Source organism: Xiphophorus couchianus, chromosome 14 (assembly GCF_001444195.1).
Source record: "Xiphophorus couchianus chromosome 14, X_couchianus-1.0, whole genome shotgun sequence".
In the NCBI taxonomy this organism is placed as follows: domain Eukaryota; kingdom Metazoa; phylum Chordata; class Actinopteri; order Cyprinodontiformes; family Poeciliidae; genus Xiphophorus; species Xiphophorus couchianus.
The window spans coordinates 3,476,662-3,504,521 of NC_040241.1; the positions used below are offsets into that span (position 1 = coordinate 3,476,662).

Below are 27,860 nucleotides of genomic sequence, written 5' to 3' on the forward strand. Positions count from 1 at the left end.
GCTTTGTTGTGTTGCTCCTGGATGGACTACTGTAGCTACCTGTCGTAGGGTGGAAGCTACAGCCTGTCGACAGTTGGAGGAAGGCTGTATGAGACCAAAAAATATAGAAAAATACAGAAAAAAGTGGAAACACATCTCAAAATGTTTTGCCATTTTTATAGACTGGCACACCAGTCACAGAATATTCTAATATTGAGGTCTTGGCTTATTTTATATAAATAATCAAAGAGACAACTGGATGATTCTTATTTTTTTATTCTGTAAATTAATAACTCTGATTAATCCCTTCTTTTGTGTTCCTGCTTCTCTTGTTAATTTTTACAAACATCATCATGTGGATTTCTTTAGAAAAGACAAAGTTATCCAATAAGGTGGGGATATGTTTTACAGGAGGGAGTTACATTTTTTTGCTGTTAGTGTCTTAGGCCTATGATTGGTTAATCATGACAAGACAGATAATTAAAAGAACATTATGTTTGTTCCAAATGATGACTGTTGTACTAATAGAGTAAGTATGTGGTTAGGGCATAGGAAGCCAAAAAGGTCTGTTTTTTGGATAAGAACCAGGAAGTTACTCATGGAAAACATAATCACTACACACTGAAGATGTGTGTGCTTCTATTTTAAGAACACTGATGAACGGAAAGTTGAAAAGTTCCTGTATTTTCAGCCCAAAGGGAGAAATAAAAGAACCTTTACAGTCTCAAATGAATCACAGATGTCTCTGCTCTCCATGACAAGATGTTTTTGTGTGTGTGGGTGTGTGTGTGTGTGTTCTGGCAAGGAGGTTTTTCAGAGTGATTTTGCCATTAAAAATGTGACTAAATATAGTGCCCTGCAAAGGGATTTCTATTGCTGCTAAGTTACACAATTTAATATACAACCCTAATCGTCTTCAATGCATTCATATGTCATTCAGGTGCTGCTTCCTACAAAGAAATGCTTTCAGCTTAGAAAGTTTTATGCCACTATAAAACTCACACTGAGAGTTCACAAGTCAGAAAGGACAAGGCACTTTATTATTTCAACATTTCCAATAGATGTTTTTAAGCAAAACTTTGCTCACATTTTAATCTAGATTTTCTTAACAATGATCTGTTATTTTCAATTAGAAATACCGTCTCATTGTCTGATTAGTTCTGCTCATAAAATCTAGCATTCTTGACTTAGTTTGAAATCTTTATTAAAGGTTACTAATGAAAGCTTTAATGCACAAAATGTTTCCACTGGATGGAGACTGGAGGAACATGCTAACCAAGAAGGTATTGGTCAAAAGGTCCTGTGCAATCTGGCTTAATTGTTTATTCTTATCATATATGGAATTATGAATAGATTTGCTTATTTAAATGGCTGAAACAGTTTTTCTGCATTCCCCATTGGGTAGATTTGATTTTGAAATATTACACTTTTAAAACTATTTTATGTTGCTTTTACTCTTTTAGTTGAATTATTGCGACTTTTTATATAGCTTTTTAAAAAGGTTTTTATTGATCACATTTACTCCTAATTATGAAAGGCTTGGTCGTCTATGCCGGGATTATTATTGACCATATTTAAAAATACTCATAATTTTATAAAAAGAAAAATCCTAATTACAAAATCGGTGTTCCTCTCCAGGGCTATGACGCCTATATTTATGATATAGTAGCTGGCACATCTGGTTAAAATATCATTTTTCTGTCGTACCTTTTAACCATTGATGGGACCCGTACAACTATGACCTGTTATTTTTAACTAGCAACATCTGGAGGACCAGTTATGGCTGCGTTGACGGCGAACGTAAACGTTTTTCGTAATTTAAACAGAGCTTGTCAACGAGCTGAAAGGACACTGGCGAAAGTAAATACCTCCGACTTGCCACAAGTCTGAGGTAGTTAACCGTGGGGGAAAAAACCGTGAAAAGAAAATCAACAACGTGATAAAAACGTGCAGCAAACTGGAACTACTCTACACTATGAATATTGATAAGCAGTACCATCGTCATGTGACGACAACGGCGCCGTGGCTTAGTTGGTTAAAGCGCCTGTCTAGTAAACAGGAGATCCTGGGTTCGAATCCCAGCGGTGCCTTTTCCGTTTCAGAGTTACTGTCATTCATTGATTGGTGCATTGTAATGGTTGATTCTTCATAAATAATTAAAACCAACTTAAGAAGCTGTTCTTTTCAATAAAAACCTTTCCTTAAGAATAGTTTTCTTTTTTTATAATAGAACACGCTTTTTTGACTGCTGTGTGCTGCATTGAGGCGCCACCTTATGGAGTCAGTCGGGAAAGTAAATTCAGTCAAAACAGATTCTGCTTGACTGTTAGTAGGTTCTGAGTTTCGACTTGCTGCAGCATTAAGAGCCTTAATCAATAGTAAAATATTAATAAAGACGTTTTACCATTAGCCCCATTTCCTGTAAATTCACTTCTCAGACAGCCAATCAAGAATAACATTCAGTTCAAATTCCCTCATTGGCGAACGTCAGTAGTTTTATGAGACGGGGACTTCCACAATTAGTACTGCACAACACACACACACACACACAAAATGTGTTATCTTTCTTGTTGTTCAAGTCCATTAAACAGCCAAAGGTCAGCAGGGTTTAAAAAATCTTAGGATTTTCTTCCTTGTTATTTTCACAAATAAAGTGTGAGCTGTTCAATATCGATCAGAGATATTGTTGACGGTACAAAGACTAAAACACCTCTTAGCGTTCCAGGAAAAACATTTTAATCTCACTGCTTGCAGATCAATTATGAATCCGACCAAAATTTGGCCAAACAATCAAAGTTCAAAACTTTTAAATGAAAAAGAACAAACAGACTTAACTGACTGACTTCTACCAACAGGTAGTTCAATAAGAAGTGGCTTCAACAAAGACTTCATTTCAAGGTGTGAACACTTATCTTATGCAACCAGGTTATTGTGACTTTTTTGTTTGTTGGAGGACTTCACCTCAAACTTGTCTCCTGAGTCGCTTTATTTTAAGTCTTGCTGCATCAGAATTCCAGTTACTCAGTCTCTCTGCCAGCCTTACAGCTGCTACTGTAGCAGCTTCTCCTTGAGTTTTCATTTGATTGCTTATTAAAGATTTTCCCTTTGAAGATGTAAGGCAAACATTTAAGATCAATCTGTACTCATTTTGCATCTTCAGCACTAACCTTAATGTATGGAAGGTCCAAAAAAACATGACATGAAGCCAAAGTTAATCCAGTGAACAACAGCAACTGCAAGAAAACAGGTTTGATTAACACCTCCTTAAGTAACAACATGACCTCTGACATTGAAAACTATAAATAGGTGCAGTTGTCAAACATTTTTTATTGTTTGCGTGCATGCGTGTGTGGGTGTGTGTGCACTTTTTTTTATTGCCATGGAGGGTCCCAAACATGGGAGTCCACCAACAAAGAGGGGCCCTGTTTCATCATGGGGCCCAAAATGCTGGACCCCACTATGAAACCACTCTAAAGCAGCTTGGGTTACCCTCCTAACATGCCTCATGCTTTTTTTTCACTGGTGTGTGTGTGTGGGTGTGTGTGTGTGTGTGTGTGTGTGTGTGTGTGTGTGTGTGTGTGTGTGTGTGTGTGTGTGTGTGTGTGTGTGTGTAGGGGTGCACTTTCAGGTATGCAGTGGATCTGCTAGCATAAAAGAGCAAAGTTTTCATGATTTCGACTATGTTTGAATATTGTTTGTAGAACGGATAACAAAACAACAGCACTGAGGACAGGAAGTGATCAGATAACACTGACTCATTTGTTTGCAAACACATTACATGCCTAGTTAATGAACTAGTTAATGAATCACTGAACTAATCAATTCATGAATGAGTAATTTCTTTAGGCGACAAGTTGTGTCAGCCTTCGCTACGAAGGACGACAGAGGTCAGCTGCTGTTATTTAACCTTTTAACTCTCACCCCAAATGCACTTACATGCAAGACACCAGTTTCCTTGTGATAGTTTAGCTGTGAACTTCAGAATAAAGCTAGAAAGATTTGCATTCACTCTCACACACTTGAGGATAAATAAACACTGAAAGTAAGAACTAGAAAGTGAACGATTTTAAACATTCATGTGTTTACTGTCGATCCGCTGACTGTACCACATCTTTAGGCTCAATTTATGTTATATCCTGTTGACAGCAGTGTGAGGAACAAAACGCTCAGAATTAGCAGAGTCCTCTTTGTAAAAAAATAATAAAGGTAACAGTTATAAAACCACTTGACCCAACCTGCAGTCACCACACCCAAACACACTGATCTCAGAAACTGCTCTATCTTTTCAAATAAAATACTTAGTCACACAATTTTGAGATGATGGGTGGAGGAGGAAGAGACACGACTTTACTGTGAAATTACATGACAAATAACAAGTTGCTTGGAAACCGTATGCTTAAGAAATCTGTCATTTTAACAAAAGAGACTGTTCTTTGAATCATTTAGTGGTAACCCTCCAGTTAAGTAATTCCTTTTAGACAAACAAACTAATGTAAACTCTGAATTTATTTATTGTGGGATACATTTATCCCTGTGTGTTATGTATGTTCAGTTTTTTAATAAGGCCATTGTACCTAGTTTACTTTTTTTTTCTGTTTGCATTGTGCCTGAAATGTCCCAGGCTGAGTCGGTTTATGTCTTCCTGACCTTTAGCATCCAGTAATACTGCACAGGCCTCTAGACTCAGGAGGGTTCTTTGTGTTTGTCAGGCTTTCAGACTGAACTGCTGGCAGCATACACTCATACGGTAGTTGTTCACACTTGAAACTGATAATAGGGACATTTTGAATAAGAATCTCTTAAATGCTACTTACAATTTCATTTCTTCAGTCTTGAAACAGAAGACAAGCAGAAGCAAATTTAGTGGGTGGAAGAAGGTTCAGATGCTTTAACTGATTCTAATGTGATTCCTGATGGCCGGAGAACTAATGGATTCAGTCTAGAAGAGATTAGAAGTTTTTAAGAAGTAACAAAAGTAAAATGGGATTTGGCTCTAGATGACTCTTTCCCTGATAGAATTGTTTGTTGGCTCAGCTAAATGGTTACAGAGAGAAATGACTTCTGACGCTTAAAGGATACTGAAGTATAAAGAATTCAAAATGCTGATGCAGAAAATCAGAACTCAAATTAAATGAGTTACCTAAAAGTAAAAAGAAAAAAAAACAGCAGATAAGATAAGCACTCCCTATGCATTGCTATGGGCAGGTCCCAATAAAGAGACATTCTATTGGTTGTAGAACAATAGGCGCCTGCCATGCAATGCATAGGGAGAGCATTATCTTATCTGCTGTTTTTTTTTTTTCACCTTCAGGTAACTCATTTAATTCGAGCTCTGATTTTCTGCATCAGTATTTTGAATTCTTTATACTTCAGTATCCTTTAAGCGTCAGAAGTCATTTCTCTCTGTAATCATTTAGTTGAGCCAAGGAACAATTCTATCAGGGAAAGAGTCATCTAGAGCCCAATCCCATTTTACATTGCTCATAGCAATGCTCTCCCTATGCATTGCTATGGGCCCCAAATACATAACTGAACCAAAATAATTCAAATAAGTAAGGATTGCTACTGTAATATAAAAGAAAACCAACACTTTGAAACAGTACACTCATTCAACCAAACTTTACCACCCGGCTACATCGATATGCTCCTGTAACTCCAAGTGAACCTTGTTTTTGTTTTTTTTGTTTGTTTTTTTTAGAAATATGTTATCCAGTTGTGCCTCAACAAATTACTTGATTCTATCAGGTGAATTTAATTGTTTTGTTGATGATGTGGCTTTTTTGGTAATACTATTTTAATACTTTTTAAAATAAAGTATTTTATTTTAAAATAAAATAAAATGTTTTTATTTTACATTACATGTGGCATGTAATGAGCATGCTCTAACCTTACAAGACCTGCAGGAGGCGCTGCTGAGCATGGAAAAATGGTAAAGCTCCAGGGATAGATGGCTTTCCTGTGGAATGTTCTAAATCACGCTACTCTGTGTTGGACGTCCTCAGTATCAGTGTAGTGAGGGGAAAGTGTTGCAGAGCTCTGCTCACTTTTCTTCCTAGGCAGGAGAATCTTCATGAAATAAAGAATTAGAGACCTGTCAGTCTGTTATGTGCTGATTATAAAATCTTCTTAAAAGTTCTGGCATGCAGATCAACAGTGATCAAGTTATACAAGTTGATCAGTCTTATTGTATTGCTGACAGATCAACAAGAGATAACATATCATTAATTTGAGATTATTTGGACATAAACTTTGCGCTGATTTCCCTTGACCAAGAAAAGGCATTTGATTGGGAGGAGCACCGACGTCTCTGCAACAGTTTGAAAGCTTTTAGTTTCTCCTCTGGTTTCATTGCCATAATTAAAACCCTCCCTGGTAACATTGATAGTGAAGGTCAGTAATGGCTTAAGTTCTCCTTTTAATGTAAAGACAAATATTCAATAAGGTTGTGTAATCCCAGGAATGGTGTATTCTTTAAGTATCGAACCTTTGTTGCGTCAAATCCCAAAAAGGTCACAATGTGTAAAACTAAAATACATTTCTTTACTTTTCCAACTTTCTGCACATGCAGATCATATTATGATAGCTACAACAAGACAGTCACATGAACTTATTTTAACTGAAATTGTCAAATGTTTTGGTGGAATTTCTTCATCCAAAGTTAATTAGAGTAAGAATAACTAATTTACCTGATGAATTGAAATGGGTACAAAATGGTTTTAATTATTTGTGTGTTTACTTGGGGGATCAGCTGACGGTCTTCCATCAGATGGAGGTTGGACATCCATTGGCTATAACTGGAACCTGTCCTGTCCTCAGTCATTTCATTTAGGTTCACCCTGGGACAATATGGCAGTGACTTCAGAACTGTTGATGAAAAAGTGTGTTACCACTCTATAGGTAAACATGATGCTGATGTTAAGTGATATCAGGAGAAGACAAAACATTGATAAATGGATGGTTTTAAATTAATCTGGAATTAGACCAGAGGATACTTACAGTACTTATACTTATCTACCAACCCTGAATAGGAGTATCTAGTTTATATACTTTGGTCACCATTATTAGCTTTTTCTTCTTTTGCTCTTTCCTTTGGTTTGTTATTTTTGTTTGTATTTCCTTTTAATTCCTTTAAAGCACTTTGTATTGCCTTGTTGCTGAAAATGTGCTATATAAATGAAATTATCTTTACCTTTGTGTGTTAAGCCACAGCTGAAGGATTTTGAATGTCCCGGTCTGTTTTTTTTTTTTTTTTAGAAAAGAAAAAAGAAATGTATGAACACCACTGGGTTCTCTGAATGGAAAGAGACATGCTACGGCTTTAAGCGCGGTAAAGATAAACAATAAAAACATATTTATACTCCTTAGCATCATGACAGTTTCATTCATACCATTTTCATTAAAGCTCATGTTCTCCAACAAAACCTGTGTTTTTGTAGTTTATGTCAAATTTAAAGGAGGATGTTACAACATGAGCTTCTTTAACAGTAATGACAACTTTTCTGTTGGACTGTAAATATCAATATTATTCCATTCATTTTATTACTATCTGAGAACTTATAACTTTATATCATGATATCATGATTCCAATTCATATAAGAAGAGGCTCTGAGCAATATTCAAAGATTTTTATTTTTTTTAAAAAGAATCATTTCCACTGTTTTTGGCTTCAGTCTGCTCCTCTTCTGCCTCACTGCCTCTCCAGCTTTGGAGAAGACCTGTGAAGACGCGTGAAGCTACTCTCACACAATTTTTAAAACACACTCAAAATCCCAGTACTCTGGTGTTCCTGCTGGGAATAAAGTTGTCTATTCAAACTCTAGCAGGTCTCTGTCTCCCTGGGTTCTAACTCACTTGTTGCGGTAGAACCTGTTGGTGTGGCACTAAGCCACATTAGCTCAGGGCTTATATGCACAATAAGAGAGTCAAATGGAAAACCTCACATTAAGGCAGCATGTTTACTGTTTTGATAACCAAAAATAATAATAATTAGATATGCCATATGCTTACTTGAAGCCCTACATACATTTTTAATGAACGCGACATGAAGATCAAATGTTTATTTATTTCCATATGACCATGTTCTTTACTTGCTGCATATTTTTAGAGCTTTCTGTTAAGAAGTCGGTCTTTCCTGTTTCACCTCCCCCACAGTGTTTCTAAACTTTCCTCTTTTTTTTTATACGTCTGGTCTTTGGGGTGAAATCATTCTTGCCATCACTGCTTCTAAATAATAATGAAACTAGAATGAAAACACCACAACAGCTCAAAACAACCCAACATACTAACACTGCCTAACACTCTCTTTCTTTCTTAATGTGTTTTAAATGGCAGTTTTATAACCTGCTGCTGTTGTTTCCAGATAAGCAGAGCAGTATATGTGTCACCGCTGATGGAGTGTCCCAGAGTTCAAAGTGTAGATGGAAAATTAAACCAGTCCTGTTGCTGCGGGAACCAAGAGTTGATCACAATTTGCACGAGCGAAACACAACAAAGATGTTGAAAATGATAATGCGTGGATCCAACATGAAACAGCGATCAGCTGAAGGAAAACCTGTTGGACATGAACATATTCCGCTTTAAAGTTTTGTTAAGCTGAAACAAGGGAAGCGACTGATGAACGGCTCTGGTGGGCAAGTGGCCACATTCAACCCATAAAAGAAGAGAAAATCATGCCAAGGCAGTGAAAAGCTTTTAATCTTTGACTCCAAGGTCTTTCATCTAAGCTACATCCACGGTGTTATATGGCTAATAAAGCACAATGCCATATTTTACTAAATTAAAAAGCTAAACATTGTAACCTTGTAAAACAAAAAATAAAACCTAGGACTATTTTTAGGATTGCTAATTAGGAATTACTAAATGATCAGAGGTATTATTGAATCACTTTCAAAATTTCTGTCCTGCAAAACTAAAAATATCAAAAAGAGTAATGAGTGCCTGAATGAAATGACATCAGACTTATTAACACTTGTCACTGAACTCAGCCATTCTAGCATACACACTATCCAGTGGCAAGCTACTGGATAGTCTGACAGAAGTGAGGCTGCTGCTGGCAACACCGTGACCTCTGACCTCCACCAGCAGGCAAGGCGGGTGAAGCATCCTGTCCAAGGACACAACGACAGAAGCGGACGAACTGAGCTAATGTCAAAATATCTGTCTTGTTTAACAGCAGCAGTAAAGCTCCTTCAAGAACATTACAGTGTGGTAAAAACATGCCAGCTGCTGCCAAGTTAGTTATGTAAAAATTCTGAAGTATACCCAACCAAAATGAAGCAAACGGGTTGGATCTCAAAACTTTATATGTGTAATCTGGAAACTCAAAAAATAAAAACTGAATGAGAAAATAGTAATAAAAAAAATGTTTAAAAAAAATTCGGAGAAATATCATCATTTGGACCTAAACAGAACAAACACAGTTACTCTGGGCAGATTCCACAGTTTATGGCTCCTGAAAATGGAATGACTGTGTGAATGTGAAAAAGGAGATTTTGAGATCTATCTGGAGTAAATTGGCCAAACAGACAGTAGTGGAACGTTTGCTTGGTGAAACACATGAAGATGTTTCCATGGCTTCTGTTGAAATAGAGCAGACATGTACTGTCAACATTTTTAATTTTAATAGTTTGGTTTGTTTAGTTTTTCTATTAAAGTTTTAGTCATTTTGACATCTCTACTTGTTCTCACTAGGAATATACTTATTACTAAAATATACTCCTTATTTCTGTCTATGTCATCTCACTTTGGCTACTAGACAACTTGATTCTTCCTCTAAATAATGATTATTGACCATCGTTTCCACGGCACCGCTGGTTGTATTTCCTGTCTGTGTCCCAGGAAGTTACACCCTTTGTTACTCTTTCCTAACTTGAGCGTCAGAAATTGATTAGCATATGATGATTGATTTGTTTGAAATTGTTAAAGTCATTATCAGCTTCAATTTGACATTTTTACAATGTTAATATTTAGGTAGGTTGGTTTCATGTACCATGGCTGTATCAGTATAACTTAACTCAAAAATCAGTTTTACATTCAATGTGATGATCAAAATGAGATATTGTGGCCGTTTAGGGTTACCATAATGCTTCATCTCACTCTTCCTCCTCTGTCGCATTAGCCGTCTTTATCTTCCTCCTGCATAGAGTCCATGAATCTTTTGTGTGGCTTTTTCTAATTTCCTCCTAATTGGATGCTGAACATCTTGATTATCTGATCCCTAATGTACGGACCCATTTAAAGAAATGAGAGCATAAAAAGTTTATTTATTCTAGTAACTCAACTCAGTGATTAATTCCCCACAGACTGATGTCTCTTTTTGAAGCCTTTATTTCTGTTAAAATTAGAATATCCAGGACTAAAGGGTTTTTCTATTGTCATACCACCTTTGCTTGTTTGTGGTACGGAATTCAGACTGAGGTCCCAGATTAAGAAATCTAATACAGAAATACAAAATAAATAAATAATAAAGTAATTTATGTGATTCATAGATATGTAGGGGTGTGTGCGTGTGTGTAAATAGTTTTACACACACGCAGGTCTCGGTGTCCTTGTAGAGAACCTGCAGCACTCTCAGACGTTTTCTGTCAGCCAGTAGCATTGTTTCTGTCGGCTTATCTTCATGTCATCTCTTGATCCACAGAGACCCAGAGACACTTCTATTTCTCTGTAGTTCTCCATCAACCACCTTATAACAAACATCAGTTTCTCTTTCAGCATGAAACCACAAAATTACTCATTGATCACCACCACCTGGTTCTATAAGTCAGTTTAAGCTGTGTACCTGAATGTGGTTCTGGTCTTCTCACAATATTCCACTTGGATCAGTAATAGAAGTGGAAGAAGTCAGTTCAGAGAGGCTCAATCTAATCCTCATTTATGCTTCATTCTCTTTCTCCCAACCTGTATTAAGCCGATTAAGAAGAATACAACAGTAGGGGAATTATATTTTAGCTGTAGAATATTTGATTTTGACAGGAAAAAAATATCAGCGCAGTAAAATCTTGCTCTTAAAAAAAAAGGCTGAGATTACGTACTGAGAAATACAATTTTCAGACAGGAAAAAGGTGTTCCTGGGATCAAAGTATCCTTTTTATTACACAATCAGAACTTTTACAGTACACATTCTCATTGTGAATAGCACTTGATGGGCATCCCCACCCTGCTCGTGAACATTCAGCAAGGTCATCAAGTAACTCACACCAAATTCAAACCCAAAGGGAACACACCCTGTCCCTATCACTCACAGTTACTTATTTACCCATTTTGCAACATCATGTACAGTTATTCAGCCTCTGCACCACCCATCTATACTCACTTCCACGTGCTGGTTTAGAGACTTTCTCATCCTCTATATATACTCCCCCCATCAGACACTCGGTCTTATGCTGGTCATCATGGAAAGATTCAAGTTTCTGGTTTTGCTCTTATGGGTGTCTGGATGCACGGCACTACAGGCACAGCAAAGGTTAGTTATCTGCATCAGAAAAATAAATCTGCACATTTTCATAACTAACCACATGTAATAATTATTGTAATAATAATATTTATTGCCTAATAACTGTAATATTTAAAAATATATTTTATTATTTTGTTTTCCCAAATCTTCTAATGTATGGTCTATAATTCACATTTTTTAACTCATTTAGATTTTATGATATTTATATTATTTATATTTATTTATATGATGCAGTGACCTTTAGGATTTGACTTCAGCCATTTTTAGTTTTTTATTTTATTTTGCTAGATAAAATTGTTAGTGCACTGTAAAACATTTGAAGGTGGTTTGACTTGAAAATAAAAGTCCACCTTCTGCCTTGAAAATGTAATTTAAGTCAACAAGAAAATTGTTTTTGTTTTAACTCAGAAATTAAAGTTCATGAAGTTGATTTAATAACTAGATAAGATGCGTAAACGTAGATTTTTTTAAGCTCATTAGTCTTAAATTGTGAGTTTTAACTTAATGTTGCAATTTAAGTAATTATTTCACAATATGTAAGAAAAAAATTGTCCTCACTTAGCTAAAGAGCAAACATTTGGCTATTATTTTTTACTCACAATATCAACTTAAAATATCTACTTATTTTACTTTAGAATAATTTAAGTTCTTGTTTCTAGTTGCATTAACAACATTTCTGATCTGATAATGGATTTTACTAAATATCACAACAAATTCTGCTCAAAAACATTCAGTATAAACAGGACATTATAGTCAAGCTTTGCAAACTTTTAGTTGCATTAAAATACATTATTGCCTTAATCACCCACAAGAGTCAGATCAATGTAACACACTTCCATCTCACTCACGATGCAACACAGGACACAAAAACATGCTGCTAAGCAAACTGGGAAATAGTTCCCACTCCTGTCTTCTTTTTTTCAGTTTTTTAAGTGCTAGCCTAAAAACTAGCATATTCAACTCTTGGAGGTTTGACTAAATTAATAAAAAGTAAACACAACTTACTGCTGTAAGTTTATCTTTCACAAACTCACCCATTTGGGTTCAAATTCTAAAACTCACTAAATTTATTTGACTTGTAGAGTAGAAGATAGTAGACACAACTAAATGCGACTCAAATGTTTTACAGTGTGGGGTTGTTTCCAGCTCAGGGACATTTGCGTCTTCGTGGCATGCTATATGGTTTAAACCAGTCTTACTCAACAGGCTCTGCTGATTCCTAGAAAAACACTGAAAATCCATAATAATATTTAAGACTTTAAATTGAAATGATTCTTTATTCTTTCTTTCTCTTACAGCCTGCAGAGAAACCAGAGAGAAGATGGTATGTTGCCTTTGATTTTCCTGTTGTTTTAAGGTATTCAGGTTCACATAAAAAAAATCAGAGTTAAAAACATATATGTAAAAAATAACCACAATAATAATACACTGTAAAAGGTTAGAAAATAAAACTACTGTTCATTTATCAGTCATAGTGAATTCTGATCCAAGGAATGTGCAACTGACAACGAATTTTTTTATATAAATGTATATAATGTGAATTTGTATTTGTGCATTAAAAAGACAACATACTATTTACAATATATAAAAAAGAAAAGTAGTGCAGACAAACCGATATGAAATCCCAGTAGAAATGTTAATTCAAATGTGTACAAACTGTGCAAATACCAGCAAGGATGTAAACGCCTTTTGATTTTACTGGGAGCAGTGATGGTTCTGGTTCTGGAGTCCAGCAGCTGCTGGGACAAAGGATCTGTTCTTAGTGCGTTTAGGATGAATCAGTCTGTTACTTAAGGAGCTCTCCAGTTGAGCAATAGCGTCACACATGGGAGACATTGTCCATCAGTGATGTTATTTTAGTCAGATTCTCCCATCACGTGCATTGGGTTATCCTAGCATAAAGCTGGCCTTCCTAGTGAGTTTATGGGTTTTTATCTACAGCAGTAGATAAGCCCTGCAGTAATAAAAATGGATCCATGTGTGTGGAAAATACCACAGCTTCGCTGGACTTCGCCTTGTCAATGTGTATCTGTCATGTTTCTCCACAGCTGTGCTTACTTCATGTGACTTTAATGAGGATAGTGAGCCATTCTGCAGCTTCACTCAGGACACCACAGATAACAGTGACTGGACCCGACATACAGGTTCAACGCCGACAACTGGCACCGGCCCCCCTGGAGACTACCCTGATGGAAGTAAGTATCAATACTCTTAGTTCTGTAATGTCCAACAATTGAGAGGCTTCATTTTAAATTCTTGAAGGGAAACCTCCATGAGACTATAAGTTGTCCATTTGTGCTTCTGTTTTTCAGACGGTTATTATGTCTACCATGAGTGTGACAATGTGGCCAATGGACAAAAAGCTCGTCTGCTGAGCCCCGTCATCTCCTCACCAGCACCTAAGATCTGTGTTCATTTCCGGTACTACATGTATGGATCCGACACACACAACTTGTTGAAGGTTCTGTCAAAAACATCCGCCGGTGACAACGAGCTCTGGACAAAGACAGGCCCTCAGAGTCCATCCTGGTTGGGAGATTCTATCACGGTGTCCAAAGCAAGCAGTGAGAGTGTTACTGTGAGTGTTTCCAGATTACTACAGATACTCTTTTAGTTAGGACAAACATGTAGGTGAAAAAAAGAATAGACATTCTTATCTAAAATTACTTCTACACATCTAATTTTACATGCCATTTGCAAAAGGCAGAAATGACTTCATCATAACATTATGACCACAATACTAGCATGTAAAGAAGACAATGAAACATACGTCTTCATGTTATCAATGATATTATTTTTTTTTTGTCCATGCACAGATTGTGTTTGAGGCTCAAAGAGGGCTCACTTCATCCTGTGACTCAGCTCTGGACAACATAGTCATTACTGATGGAGAATGTGCTGGTGAGTTCTGACACACAAGCTTGTATTTCTTTTATATTCATTTCCAATAATTATTGTCATCTAACCCTATTTGTGCCGAATCCTATCCCTAACCACTCCATACCCACCTGTAACTCTTAACCTAAACCTAATTAGCACATTAACCATAATCTTATGTGAAAAGGTAAATGATTATGTCCCTTGGTTTTCTCTACAGTTTGTGACTCTGAATGCAACTTTGACACTGCGGGCGATCTGTGTGGGTGGACAGTTGAAAGCGACAATCCACTGGTGTTCGGTTTTATGCAATATGCTGGGCAAACAGAGACAGAGGGCACCGGACCTGACGACGACTTCTCAAAACCTGGATGTAAGGAGACTCTGTGTCTGGTTTTCAATCATCATGTAACAAAAACTTATGTTAAATGAATAAAAAGGTGTTTTGTGTAGTTCTTACCAAAAAGACAACTTGTGTCTACAGTTAGTCATTACAAATGGAAGTCTTAAGTCTTTATGTAAAAATTGAAAACAAAATTCCAAAACAATTCCCAATTGTTTGTATATGTGTGCAGTTGGAGAATACATGTTGCTGGATTCTTATGATGCTATCCCTGGAGAGAGTTCTCAACTCATTAGTCCTATGATACCATCCACCTCTGGATGTTTGGAACTCAGCTTTCATTACTATCTGTTTGGTACCAGCACCACCATGGAAATCAGTGTCCATGCCATCACAGGTAAAATGATAGATTCATCTAATGTTACAATGATAACTTTCCCATACTTACTTGGTTTGTTTCCTATTTATTAATTTTTTTTAGCAGGTGGAAGCCTTGGAAACCCATTATTTACTGTCACAGGTAACCAGGGTAAAGGCTGGAAACCTGCAGAGGTTCGCCTGGAGGGAACTGGGAACATTCAGGTAAATTCATGGCAGTAATTTGTTCTTTACTCTTGTATGTGTATGATCAGAACCCTGAATCAGTCTGCCAGCTTTAAAAAGACTTGATAATGACTGCATGCCAAAGGTACTGCCCCAACAATTTAACATAACAATTTAACATGATACTTTACACGATGTGCAAATAAAAACAAAAGCTCTTTATGTGGAATTATGACTGGATCGGAAACCCATTTTAAAGCGTTTTGCTCAATCTGAATTAGGTTACAAAAACTGCTGCATAAGGAAGTATGTAAGATTTCTTGTTTTGATTTCTTTTCAGTTTGTAATTGTTGGCAAATATGGTGAAACACCGGAGACTGATGTTGCTGTTGATGCTGTGTGCATCAAGTCCTGCACCGGTAAGACATTTAAGGAGATAAATTAGTCTCATAAAGATTCACAAAGCGTACAATGAGATTTGTATATGTACAATATGATCCACGAGTGTACAAGAAAAGCTCAGACTTGTTGCCATAGCAACTGATAACAATGCCACATATCAGGATTCAACACCAAAAACATTTCCCACACAAAGACCAGAACATTCAGCCCATTACTGTACAGTATTATGTTTATAGGCTTGTTGTGTATTTTGCCATTATTAATGAGTGACAGCTATGGGAGATTAGCTGCCGCTGCTTATGAGCTAATATAACACTGCAGAGGTAGATTACCTCATTTAAAAAACTGCTCTACTGATGATCTGTCAGAATTGGTGTCGTCTTTTTTGTCACTGAACCGAAACACGCCGAAATCAACATCACATATTACGCTTGTCAAAGCCTCTCCCTCAGTATTTCATTCTCTTGATTAAAACTTTTTCCTGATCTTGTTAGTTGGCGTAATGCTGACAATGCGTCGCTGTTTGCTTTATCTATAAAAGGGTTTGGGGATGCTGTGGTGGCACAAGGGTTGAGGATTTCAAACGCGATGTCTGTGAGGAGACTAGGAGTTGCGGGTTTGAGTCTCGGCCTAATAAACTTTTCTGCATGTCCTCCAACTCTCTCATTGCCTTCTTTCCTGTTGGTTCACTGTCAGATAGAGGCCACTAGAGACAATGAAACCTTAGAAAATATAGATTGTTTGTTTTTAAAAAAAAAAAAAAAAAAAAAAACGTCCTGATTGTACATGAACCATCTTTGCGTAATGGAAAATTGAAACAATAAAATTAATTTATAAAAAATTCCCTTTCTTAAATGTAGCTCTGCCAACAACACCGAAACCATCAACTCCTAGCCCAACTACACCGAAACCATCAACTCCAAGACCAACTACACCGAAACCATCAACTCCTAGCCCAACTACACCGAAACCATCAACTCCAAGACCAACTACACCGAAACCATCAACTCCAAGACCAACTACACCAAAACCATCAACTCCTAGACCAACTACACAGAAACCATCAACACCTAGACCAACTACACCAAAACCATCAACTCCTAGACCAACTACACCAAAACCATCAACTCCTAGACCAACTACACAGAAACCACCAACTCCTAGACCAACTACACCATCACGTATGATACACATATGAATATTTTTGCAAAAATGATTTAATACATTTACAGTCTCATTACAAAAGTTTTCATCTACTGTTTTCCTCTTCCTGTGAACAGAACCATGTCCACCTAATGCAGAGTACATAGATTGTGGTCCAGCTTGTATCCCTACATGCATGGAACCTTCCACCAACTGTTCTGGCTCCTGCATCAGTGGATGCTTCTGCAAACCTGGATTTGTCTTCAAGGGACGAAAGTGTGTTCCTCTGGACAAATGTGGCTGCTTGGATGATGACAACAACTATTATGAGGTCAGATTACATTTGGATCAGAAAATGTATCTAATATAAAAAATACTAAAAATAAGAAACAAGTTATGGCTCTTCTCCTCCAGGTGAGGTCCTTTGCTGATCCCTTGTTTTTCTTCTTATTTCAGCCTGGTGAGCTAGTATCAGCAGATGGATGTTCAAAGTTGTGTCGCTGTTTGGGGAACTACACTTTTGAATGTGTTGATAACTCCTGTGATCCAACTGAAGAGTGTCGAGAGGTTGATGGTGTTTCTAGCTGCTATCCTAAAGGTAATGATGCCTCAGTAAGCCTCAAATGTTTTCATTTTCAACAACTGTTTAGCTCTCAATCATGTAACAGAAGTAAGTTTCATGAATTAGAACATTTAGAACAAACTGCTTATGTAACATTGCTAAGAATTGTGTGATGTGTAGCTTGTAGTTTTCCTTTCCTCTAGGTACATCAACATGCATAGCATCTGGAGATCCTCACTACACAACCTTCGACAAACGCAAATACAACTTCATGGGCAACTGCAGCTATTTGATGTCTGCACCTTGCAACACCACAAGTCTGCCGTACTTTGAGGTCCACACAGACAATGAATACCGATACAACAGGCCCACCATCTCCTATGTCAAGGCTGTACATGTATATGTGTACATGATGAAGATCTCCATTCTCAAAGGTGGAACTGTGCAGGTAGGAAAAAGTTAAGAATTAGACTTGTTGATTAGTCAGCTTTGTCATCACAGCTGCTCTGAACATCTGGACCATCTTTGGAGATTTATGAAGCTTTTGCTTCTGACATTGTTTTTTATATTTTATTTACTACCTTTAAGGTTTTCATTTTGGTAATTGAAAAAATCATTTGCTGTGTTTTAGTGACAACATTTCCTGTTTCATATCATGGTTCTTCATGTTTTTCCACACCTGCTTTTTCCATCCAGGTGAATGGGACCAATGTAAACCTTCCAGTGAGTCCATCCCCTGGTGTCTCTGTCTTCATGTCAGGAATACATTACACCGTGTCCACAAACTTTGGCTTAACTGTTCGCTATGATGGAAACCACTTCATGGACATCAAAGTGATCAAGGAGTGAGTGATGACCTCACTTCTTATTAACTTATGCTGTCTTTCCTTCTGTTCTTCTAGTGAAGCAGAGACAGTTTATGGTTCATATGTCTCAAATTCATAGACATCATAAGACATTGAGACAAAAAGCCACAAACATTTCTGAGGAAACTTTAAACTGGCTTACAGTACTACAGAAGTATTAACCAGATATTTTCTGTGAACTGCAGCTATGAGGACAAACTGTGTGGACTGTGTGGAGATTACAATGGAAACACTGAAGACGACTTCCGTACACCAGATGGATCCTTGACAAGCAATCCAAATGACTTTGGTCACAGCTGGAACACTGATCCAGAGTGAGTATTGGACAAATAAAAAAAGATCCTGAAAACCAACAAAACCTTGATTCTTTAAATAATATGTAAATATAATTTCAAAAGAAAGTGAATGAGTTTTTAAATCTAACTTCAGGGCTTTTCAAATGAATTCATCTTTCTTTTGATTCTGTATGGTTGATTCAGTTTATTTAGTTCAGTACAATTAGCATAATGAATACTAATTGATGAACCCAACTCGTATTGACAGGTGTAATCAGAAACCTAACACCACCATTCCTGGATGTGATCAAGAAGAGGAGGATCTTTATGAGAGCTCTGGATACTGTGGCATCCTGCTGGATAAAAACGGCCCCTTCGCTGCATGCCACCCCAAAGTCAACCCAAACGTATGTGGAGTCTAGTAGGAACATTTTATCTGCTAGGCAGCTTTACTGATGTTGTAAAAACCACAGATTATAACAGATGTGTAAAACAATGTAATTTATGAGGTGACTGAATGGTTGCTGCTGCTTTCTGTGACACATTTAAGATTAGATCAGAGACACCATTAGTATTGTAACTCAGCAAATGAATTGTTTGTTTACAGAATTACTTCAGGGACTGTGTGTTTGACTTGTGTGAGCTGGATGGAGCCAGACCCATTCTGTGTGAAGCTATTGAGGCCTATGTCACTGAGTGCCAGGACCGTGGAGTCGCCATTGGAGCCTGGAGGAATGAAACTTTTTGTCGTGAGTATTGAAGCTGTGAACAACTAGATGGAGGTTAGAGTGAACTGTGGTGGTTTATAATGCTCAGCTAAAATACTAACGAGCTAAAAATAGTTCCTACAAAATGGACGTCACCAAAGGTTCTAACAGATGATCAATACAATTAGCAATGATCAGCATTTGATAGTTTTTGATATTCAGTTAATTCTTTGTCCAGTTTGCATTAAACTGCAGTTTTGTAACATGATGGAGATGTTTTACTGCATTCAAGAACCAAATGACTTCATAAAAATAATCCATTATCTTTTCTGTTTATTTCTGGGCTTTAAGGTCATTTAACCACAATTACAGCTTCTCTGTCAGTTCTTAGGTTCAACTTTTTCATTTTGGTGGAGTTTTAAGATTCTCTGTCTAAACAGAAAACTGACTTGTTTTCTTCTTAAAGATGTTTTGTTCAATCTGAATCTGTGAGATATACCCAGATTATATTTGAACAAAGGTAGCTTCAAATCTACCTAGCTAACAGCCACTATTTATAAAAATATAACAACTGCATTTCTGCCACTATAATTGACCTTTGACTGTTTTCTCTTAGCGCTGAACTGCAGCAGTAACAGCCACTATGAGCCCTGTGCTGACCCCTGTCAGGAGACCTGCTCTGGAAAACCTTCCTCCTGTGGCGGACCGTGCTCTGAGGCGTGTGTGTGTGATCCTGGTTATGTGCTAAGTGCTGGCAAGTGTGTCGCAAGTAATACTTGTGGCTGCAGTCACACAAATGGCCAGTATTACGAGGTAATTGAGGTTGTATTTCTATTAAGCTCCGTTTACTTAATACTTTCTAGCTCTATCAAAGGCTGAAGCTGAAAGCAACTGAACTGCTTCTTTTGTTTGTTGAAGACATTCTTCTTCTCCAGTCCTGAACATGACTGGAAGCAACATTCATATAAATTTTCGTTAAAGCAATCAGCAATATATCAGCCATTATGGTCATTAAGTTGGGCAATTATACGAGTCTCTATCATTATCCTCTATCCAATTCAGTCTTTGGCTTTTTCTTGCTTGATGATTAAACACGTCCTTAACAATGTTATATGAGATATTTTACTCTCATGTCCAAGATGTGAATTGCTGACGAAACACTTTGGCAGATGAGAAGAACTGCAGAGCAGGTGTTAGAAATATTAAACCTGTGGAAACTTCCTCTGTTTATTTTTCTAATCTCATATTTAACCCAGAATATGACCATTCTCTAAAACCATTTGTCTTCCCTGTCCAACATGCATTTGTTGTCTTCAAGCCACTGTCCATACAGAAAACAGACATTTGTCTTTGTTAAATGAACATTTGCTAAGAGATAAGCAGCTGCTGTTTCCACAGTTTAGCTGTGTGAGATTTTGAGCAACTTTGTGTTTGTTTCAGCCTGGAGAGGAGTTCTATTTGGAGGACTGTAAACTGAAGTGCAAGTGTAATGCTCCACTTGTTACCTGTGAGGCGTCAGAGTGTCCCCCGATGCACGAGTGCAAAGTGCAGGATGGAGAGTTGGGCTGCTATCCTAGTAAGTTTACCTTCTGTCAAAGTACAGAGAACAGTTACCACAAGAACATCTAGTCAACCGATAGCAAAACCAACAAGTATTCCAGTTGATTTGATTTCATGATCTCATTACAAATGTTTTCATCTGCTGTTTTCATGAGTTATTATTTTTATGTGAACAGAACCAACTCCTCCACCAACTAAACCACCAACTCCTCGTCCAACTACACCTCCAAGTATGATACACATATGAATATTTTCATAATTTTGACAAAAATGATTTAATACATTTACAGTCTCATTACAAAAGTTTTCATCTACTGTTTTCCTCTTCCTGTGAACAGAACCATGTCCACCTAATGCAGAGTACATAGATTGTGGTCCAGCTTGTATCCCTACATGCATGGAACCTTCCACCAACTGTTCTGGCTCCTGCATCAGTGGATGCTTCTGCAAACCTGGATTTGTCTTCAAGGGACGAAAGTGTGTTCCTCTGGACAAATGTGGCTGCTTGGATGATGACAACAACTATTATGAGGTCAGATTACATTTGGATCAGAAAATGTATCTAATATAAAAAATACTAAAAATAAGAAACAAGTTATGGCTCTTCTCCTCCAGGTGAGGTCCTTTGCTGATCCCTTGTTTTTCTTCTTATTTCAGCCTGGTGAGCTAGTATCAGCAGATGGATGTTCAAAGTTGTGTCGCTGTTTGGGGAACTACACTTTTGAATGTGTTGATAACTCCTGTGATCCAACTGAAGAGTGTCGAGAGGTTGATGGTGTTTCTAGCTGCTATCCTAAAGGTAATGATGCCTCAGTAAGCCTCAAATGTTTTCATTTTCAACAACTGTTTAGCTCTCAATCATGTAACAGAAGTAAGTTTCATGAATTAGAACATTTAGAACAAACTGCTTATGTAACATTGCTAAGAATTGTGTGATGTGTAGCTTGTAGTTTTCCTTTCCTCTAGGTACATCAACATGCATAGCATCTGGAGATCCTCACTACACAACCTTCGACAAACGCAAATACAACTTCATGGGCAACTGCAGCTATTTGATGTCTGCACCTTGCAACACCACAAGTCTGCCGTACTTTGAGGTCCACACAGACAATGAATACCGATACAACAGGCCCACCATCTCCTATGTCAAGGCTGTACATGTATATGTGTACATGATGAAGATCTCCATTCTCAAAGGTGGAACTGTGCAGGTAGGAAAAAGTTAAGAATTAGACTTGTTGATTAGTCAGCTTTGTCATCACAGCTGCTCTGAACATCTGGACCATCTTTGGAGATTTATGAAGCTTTTGCTTCTGACATTGTTTTTTATATTTTATTTACTACCTTTAAGGTTTTCATTTTGGTAATTGAAAAAATCATTTGCTGTGTTTTAGTGACAACATTTCCTGTTTCATATCATGGTTCTTCATGTTTTTCCACACCTGCTTTTTCCATCCAGGTGAATGGGACCAATGTAAACCTTCCAGTGAGTCCATCCCCTGGTGTCTCTGTCTTCATGTCAGGAATACATTACACCGTGTCCACAAACTTTGGCTTAACTGTTCGCTATGATGGAAACCACTTCATGGACATCAAAGTGATCAAGGAGTGAGTGATGACCTCACTTCTTATTAACTTATGCTGTCTTTCCTTCTGTTCTTCTAGTGAAGCAGAGACAGTTTATGGTTCATATGTCTCAAATTCATAGACATCATAAGACATTGAGACAAAAAGCCACAAACATTTCTGAGGAAACTTTAAACTGGCTTACAGTACTACAGAAGTATTAACCAGATATTTTCTGTGAACTGCAGCTATGAGGACAAACTGTGTGGACTGTGTGGAGATTACAATGGAAACACTGAAGACGACTTCCGTACACCAGATGGATCCTTGACAAGCAATCCAAATGACTTTGGTCACAGCTGGAACACTGATCCAGAGTGAGTATTGGACAAATAAAAAAAGATCCTGAAAACCAACAAAACCTTGATTCTTTAAATAATATGTAAATATAATTTCAAAAGAAAGTGAATGAGTTTTTAAATCTAACTTCAGGGCTTTTCAAATGAATTCATCTTTCTTTTGATTCTGTATGGTTGATTCAGTTTATTTAGTTCAGTACAATTAGCATAATGAATACTAATTGATGAACCCAACTCGTATTGACAGGTGTAATCAGAAACCTAACACCACCATTCCTGGATGTGATCAAGAAGAGGAGGATCTTTATGAGAGCTCTGGATACTGTGGCATCCTGCTGGATAAAAACGGCCCCTTCGCTGCATGCCACCCCAAAGTCAACCCAAACGTATGTGGAGTCTAGTAGGAACATTTTATCTGCTAGGCAGCTTTACTGATGTTGTAAAAACCACAGATTATAACAGATGTGTAAAACAATGTAATTTATGAGGTGACTGAATGGTTGCTGCTGCTTTCTGTGACACATTTAAGATTAGATCAGAGACACCATTAGTATTGTAACTCAGCAAATGAATTGTTTGTTTACAGAATTACTTCAGGGACTGTGTGTTTGACTTGTGTGAGCTGGATGGAGCCAGACCCATTCTGTGTGAAGCTATTGAGGCCTATGTCACTGAGTGCCAGGACCGTGGAGTCGCCATTGGAGCCTGGAGGAATGAAACTTTTTGTCGTGAGTATTGAAGCTGTGAACAACTAGATGGAGGTTAGAGTGAACTGTGGTGGTTTATAATGCTCAGCTAAAATACTAACGAGCTAAAAATAGTTCCTACAAAATGGACGTCACCAAAGGTTCTAACAGATGATCAATACAATTAGCAATGATCAGCATTTGATAGTTTTTGATATTCAGTTAATTCTTTGTCCAGTTTGCATTAAACTGCAGTTTTGTAACATGATGGAGATGTTTTACTGCATTCAAGAACCAAATGACTTCATAAAAATAATCCATTATCTTTTCTGTTTATTTCTGGGCTTTAAGGTCATTTAACCACAATTACAGCTTCTCTGTCAGTTCTTAGGTTCAACTTTTTCATTTTGGTGGAGTTTTAAGATTCTCTGTCTAAACAGAAAACTGACTTGTTTTCTTCTTAAAGATGTTTTGTTCAATCTGAATCTGTGAGATATACCCAGATTATATTTGAACAAAGGTAGCTTCAAATCTACCTAGCTAACAGCCACTATTTATAAAAATATAACAACTGCATTTCTGCCACTATAATTGACCTTTGACTGTTTTCTCTTAGCGCTGAACTGCAGCAGTAACAGCCACTATGAGCCCTGTGCTGACCCCTGTCAGGAGACCTGCTCTGGAAAACCTTCCTCCTGTGGCGGACCGTGCTCTGAGGCGTGTGTGTGTGATCCTGGTTATGTGCTAAGTGCTGGCAAGTGTGTCGCAAGTAATACTTGTGGCTGCAGTCACACAAATGGCCAGTATTACGAGGTAATTGAGGTTGTATTTCTATTAAGCTCCGTTTACTTAATACTTTCTAGCTCTATCAAAGGCTGAAGCTGAAAGCAACTGAACTGCTTCTTTTGTTTGTTGAAGACATTCTTCTTCTCCAGTCCTGAACATGACTGGAAGCAACATTCATATAAATTTTCGTTAAAGCAATCAGCAATATATCAGCCATTATGGTCATTAAGTTGGGCAATTATACGAGTCTCTATCATTATCCTCTATCCAATTCAGTCTTTGGCTTTTTCTTGCTTGATGATTAAACACGTCCTTAACAATGTTATATGAGATATTTTACTCTCATGTCCAAGATGTGAATTGCTGACGAAACACTTTGGCAGATGAGAAGAACTGCAGAGCAGGTGTTAGAAATATTAAACCTGTGGAAACTTCCTCTGTTTATTTTTCTAATCTCATATTTAACCCAGAATATGACCATTCTCTAAAACCATTTGTCTTCCCTGTCCAACATGCATTTGTTGTCTTCAAGCCACTGTCCATACAGAAAACAGACATTTGTCTTTGTTAAATGAACATTTGCTAAGAGATAAGCAGCTGCTGTTTCCACAGTTTAGCTGTGTGAGATTTTGAGCAACTTTGTGTTTGTTTCAGCCTGGAGAGGAGTTCTATTTGGAGGACTGTAAACTGAAGTGCAAGTGTAATGCTCCACTTGTTACCTGTGAGGCGTCAGAGTGTCCCCCGATGCACGAGTGCAAAGTGCAGGATGGAGAGTTGGGCTGCTATCCTAGTAAGTTTACCTTCTGTCAAAGTACAGAGAACAGTTACCACAAGAACATCTAGTCAACCGATAGCAAAACCAACAAGTATTCCAGTTGATTTGATTTCATGATCTCATTACAAATGTTTTCATCTGCTGTTTTCATGAGTTATTATTTTTATGTGAACAGAACCAACTCCTCCACCAACTAAACCACCAACTCCTCGTCCAACTACACCTCCAAGTATGATACACATATGAATATTTTCATAATTTTGACAAAAATGATTTAATACATTTACAGTCTCATTACAAAAGTTTTCATCTACTGTTTTCCTCTTCCTGTGAACAGAACCATGTCCACCTAATGCAGAGTACATAGATTGTGGTCCAGCTTGTATCCCTACATGCATGGAACCTTCCACCAACTGTTCTGGCTCCTGCATCAGTGGATGCTTCTGCAAACCTGGATTTGTCTTCAAGGGACGAAAGTGTGTTCCTCTGGACAAATGTGGCTGCTTGGATGATGACAACAACTATTATGAGGTCAGATTACATTTGGATCAGAAAATGTATCTAATATAAAAAATACTAAAAATAAGAAACAAGTTATGGCTCTTCTCCTCCAGGTGAGGTCCTTTGCTGATCCCTTGTTTTTCTTCTTATTTCAGCCTGGTGAGCTAGTATCAGCAGATGGATGTTCAAAGTTGTGTCGCTGTTTGGGGAACTACACTTTTGAATGTGTTGATAACTCCTGTGATCCAACTGAAGAGTGTCGAGAGGTTGATGGTGTTTCTAGCTGCTATCCTAAAGGTAATGATGCCTCAGTAAGCCTCAAATGTTTTCATTTTCAACAACTGTTTAGCTCTCAATCATGTAACAGAAGTAAGTTTCATGAATTAGAACATTTAGAACAAACTGCTTATGTAACATTGCTAAGAATTGTGTGATGTGTAGCTTGTAGTTTTCCTTTCCTCTAGGTACATCAACATGCATAGCATCTGGAGATCCTCACTACACAACCTTCGACAAACGCAAATACAACTTCATGGGCAACTGCAGCTATTTGATGTCTGCACCTTGCAACACCACAAGTCTGCCGTACTTTGAGGTCCACACAGACAATGAATACCGATACAACAGGCCCACCATCTCCTATGTCAAGGCTGTACATGTATATGTGTACATGATGAAGATCTCCATTCTCAAAGGTGGAACTGTGCAGGTAGGAAAAAGTTAAGAATTAGACTTGTTGATTAGTCAGCTTTGTCATCACAGCTGCTCTGAACATCTGGACCATCTTTGGAGATTTATGAAGCTTTTGCTTCTGACATTGTTTTTTATATTTTATTTACTACCTTTAAGGTTTTCATTTTGGTAATTGAAAAAATCATTTGCTGTGTTTTAGTGACAACATTTCCTGTTTCATATCATGGTTCTTCATGTTTTTCCACACCTGCTTTTTCCATCCAGGTGAATGGGACCAATGTAAACCTTCCAGTGAGTCCATCCCCTGGTGTCTCTGTCTTCATGTCAGGAATACATTACACCGTGTCCACAAACTTTGGCTTAACTGTTCGCTATGATGGAAACCACTTCATGGACATCAAAGTGATCAAGGAGTGAGTGATGACCTCACTTCTTATTAACTTATGCTGTCTTTCCTTCTGTTCTTCTAGTGAAGCAGAGACAGTTTATGGTTCATATGTCTCAAATTCATAGACATCATAAGACATTGAGACAAAAAGCCACAAACATTTCTGAGGAAACTTTAAACTGGCTTACAGTACTACAGAAGTATTAACCAGATATTTTCTGTGAACTGCAGCTATGAGGACAAACTGTGTGGACTGTGTGGAGATTACAATGGAAACACTGAAGACGACTTCCGTACACCAGATGGATCCTTGACAAGCAATCCAAATGACTTTGGTCACAGCTGGAACACTGATCCAGAGTGAGTATTGGACAAATAAAAAAAGATCCTGAAAACCAACAAAACCTTGATTCTTTAAATAATATGTAAATATAATTTCAAAAGAAAGTGAATGAGTTTTTAAATCTAACTTCAGGGCTTTTCAAATGAATTCATCTTTCTTTTGATTCTGTATGGTTGATTCAGTTTATTTAGTTCAGTACAATTAGCATAATGAATACTAATTGATGAACCCAACTCGTATTGACAGGTGTAATCAGAAACCTAACACCACCATTCCTGGATGTGATCAAGAAGAGGAGGATCTTTATGAGAGCTCTGGATACTGTGGCATCCTGCTGGATAAAAACGGCCCCTTCGCTGCATGCCACCCCAAAGTCAACCCAAACGTATGTGGAGTCTAGTAGGAACATTTTATCTGCTAGGCAGCTTTACTGATGTTGTAAAAACCACAGATTATAACAGATGTGTAAAACAATGTAATTTATGAGGTGACTGAATGGTTGCTGCTGCTTTCTGTGACACATTTAAGATTAGATCAGAGACACCATTAGTATTGTAACTCAGCAAATGAATTGTTTGTTTACAGAATTACTTCAGGGACTGTGTGTTTGACTTGTGTGAGCTGGATGGAGCCAGACCCATTCTGTGTGAAGCTATTGAGGCCTATGTCACTGAGTGCCAGGACCGTGGAGTCGCCATTGGAGCCTGGAGGAATGAAACTTTTTGTCGTGAGTATTGAAGCTGTGAACAACTAGATGGAGGTTAGAGTGAACTGTGGTGGTTTATAATGCTCAGCTAAAATACTAACGAGCTAAAAATAGTTCCTACAAAATGGACGTCACCAAAGGTTCTAACAGATGATCAATACAATTAGCAATGATCAGCATTTGATAGTTTTTGATATTCAGTTAATTCTTTGTCCAGTTTGCATTAAACTGCAGTTTTGTAACATGATGGAGATGTTTTACTGCATTCAAGAACCAAATGACTTCATAAAAATAATCCATTATCTTTTCTGTTTATTTCTGGGCTTTAAGGTCATTTAACCACAA

General features: G+C 37.5%; 1 protein-coding gene and 1 non-coding gene across 2 annotated transcripts in view; both read left to right on the top strand.

Moving 5' to 3' along the window:
- Window positions 1-1,995: 1,995 nt before the first annotated feature.
- Window positions 1,996-2,069, top strand: trnat-agu (transfer RNA threonine (anticodon AGU)). The gene has a single exon. It is a non-coding gene; the product is annotated as a tRNA-Thr (tRNA).
- A 9,288-nt stretch (window positions 2,070-11,357) lies between these two features.
- The window catches only part of zanl (zonadhesin, like), a 49,722-nt gene continuing 33,219 nt past the window's right edge, over window positions 11,358-27,860 (top strand). Inside the window, exons 1-37 of the mRNA XM_028039153.1 lie at window positions 11,358-11,443; window positions 12,733-12,758; window positions 13,483-13,629; window positions 13,747-14,012; window positions 14,251-14,335; window positions 14,532-14,684; window positions 14,887-15,051; window positions 15,136-15,236; window positions 15,538-15,616; window positions 16,460-16,780; window positions 16,880-17,073; window positions 17,199-17,340; window positions 17,508-17,752; window positions 18,001-18,149; window positions 18,356-18,484; window positions 18,714-18,852; window positions 19,053-19,194; window positions 19,769-19,965; window positions 20,593-20,728; window positions 20,889-20,942; window positions 21,051-21,244; window positions 21,370-21,511; window positions 21,679-21,923; window positions 22,172-22,320; window positions 22,527-22,655; window positions 22,885-23,023; window positions 23,224-23,365; window positions 23,940-24,136; window positions 24,764-24,899; window positions 25,060-25,113; window positions 25,222-25,415; window positions 25,541-25,682; window positions 25,850-26,094; window positions 26,343-26,491; window positions 26,698-26,826; window positions 27,056-27,194; window positions 27,395-27,536. Coding sequence (XP_027894954.1) covers window positions 11,361-11,443; window positions 12,733-12,758; window positions 13,483-13,629; window positions 13,747-14,012; window positions 14,251-14,335; window positions 14,532-14,684; window positions 14,887-15,051; window positions 15,136-15,236; window positions 15,538-15,616; window positions 16,460-16,780; window positions 16,880-17,073; window positions 17,199-17,340; window positions 17,508-17,752; window positions 18,001-18,149; window positions 18,356-18,484; window positions 18,714-18,852; window positions 19,053-19,194; window positions 19,769-19,965; window positions 20,593-20,728; window positions 20,889-20,942; window positions 21,051-21,244; window positions 21,370-21,511; window positions 21,679-21,923; window positions 22,172-22,320; window positions 22,527-22,655; window positions 22,885-23,023; window positions 23,224-23,365; window positions 23,940-24,136; window positions 24,764-24,899; window positions 25,060-25,113; window positions 25,222-25,415; window positions 25,541-25,682; window positions 25,850-26,094; window positions 26,343-26,491; window positions 26,698-26,826; window positions 27,056-27,194; window positions 27,395-27,536 — 5,620 coding nt within the window. The 5' untranslated portion in view covers window positions 11,358-11,360. The remainder of the gene's footprint in view (window positions 11,444-12,732; window positions 12,759-13,482; window positions 13,630-13,746; window positions 14,013-14,250; window positions 14,336-14,531; window positions 14,685-14,886; window positions 15,052-15,135; window positions 15,237-15,537; window positions 15,617-16,459; window positions 16,781-16,879; window positions 17,074-17,198; window positions 17,341-17,507; window positions 17,753-18,000; window positions 18,150-18,355; window positions 18,485-18,713; window positions 18,853-19,052; window positions 19,195-19,768; window positions 19,966-20,592; window positions 20,729-20,888; window positions 20,943-21,050; window positions 21,245-21,369; window positions 21,512-21,678; window positions 21,924-22,171; window positions 22,321-22,526; window positions 22,656-22,884; window positions 23,024-23,223; window positions 23,366-23,939; window positions 24,137-24,763; window positions 24,900-25,059; window positions 25,114-25,221; window positions 25,416-25,540; window positions 25,683-25,849; window positions 26,095-26,342; window positions 26,492-26,697; window positions 26,827-27,055; window positions 27,195-27,394; window positions 27,537-27,860) is intronic.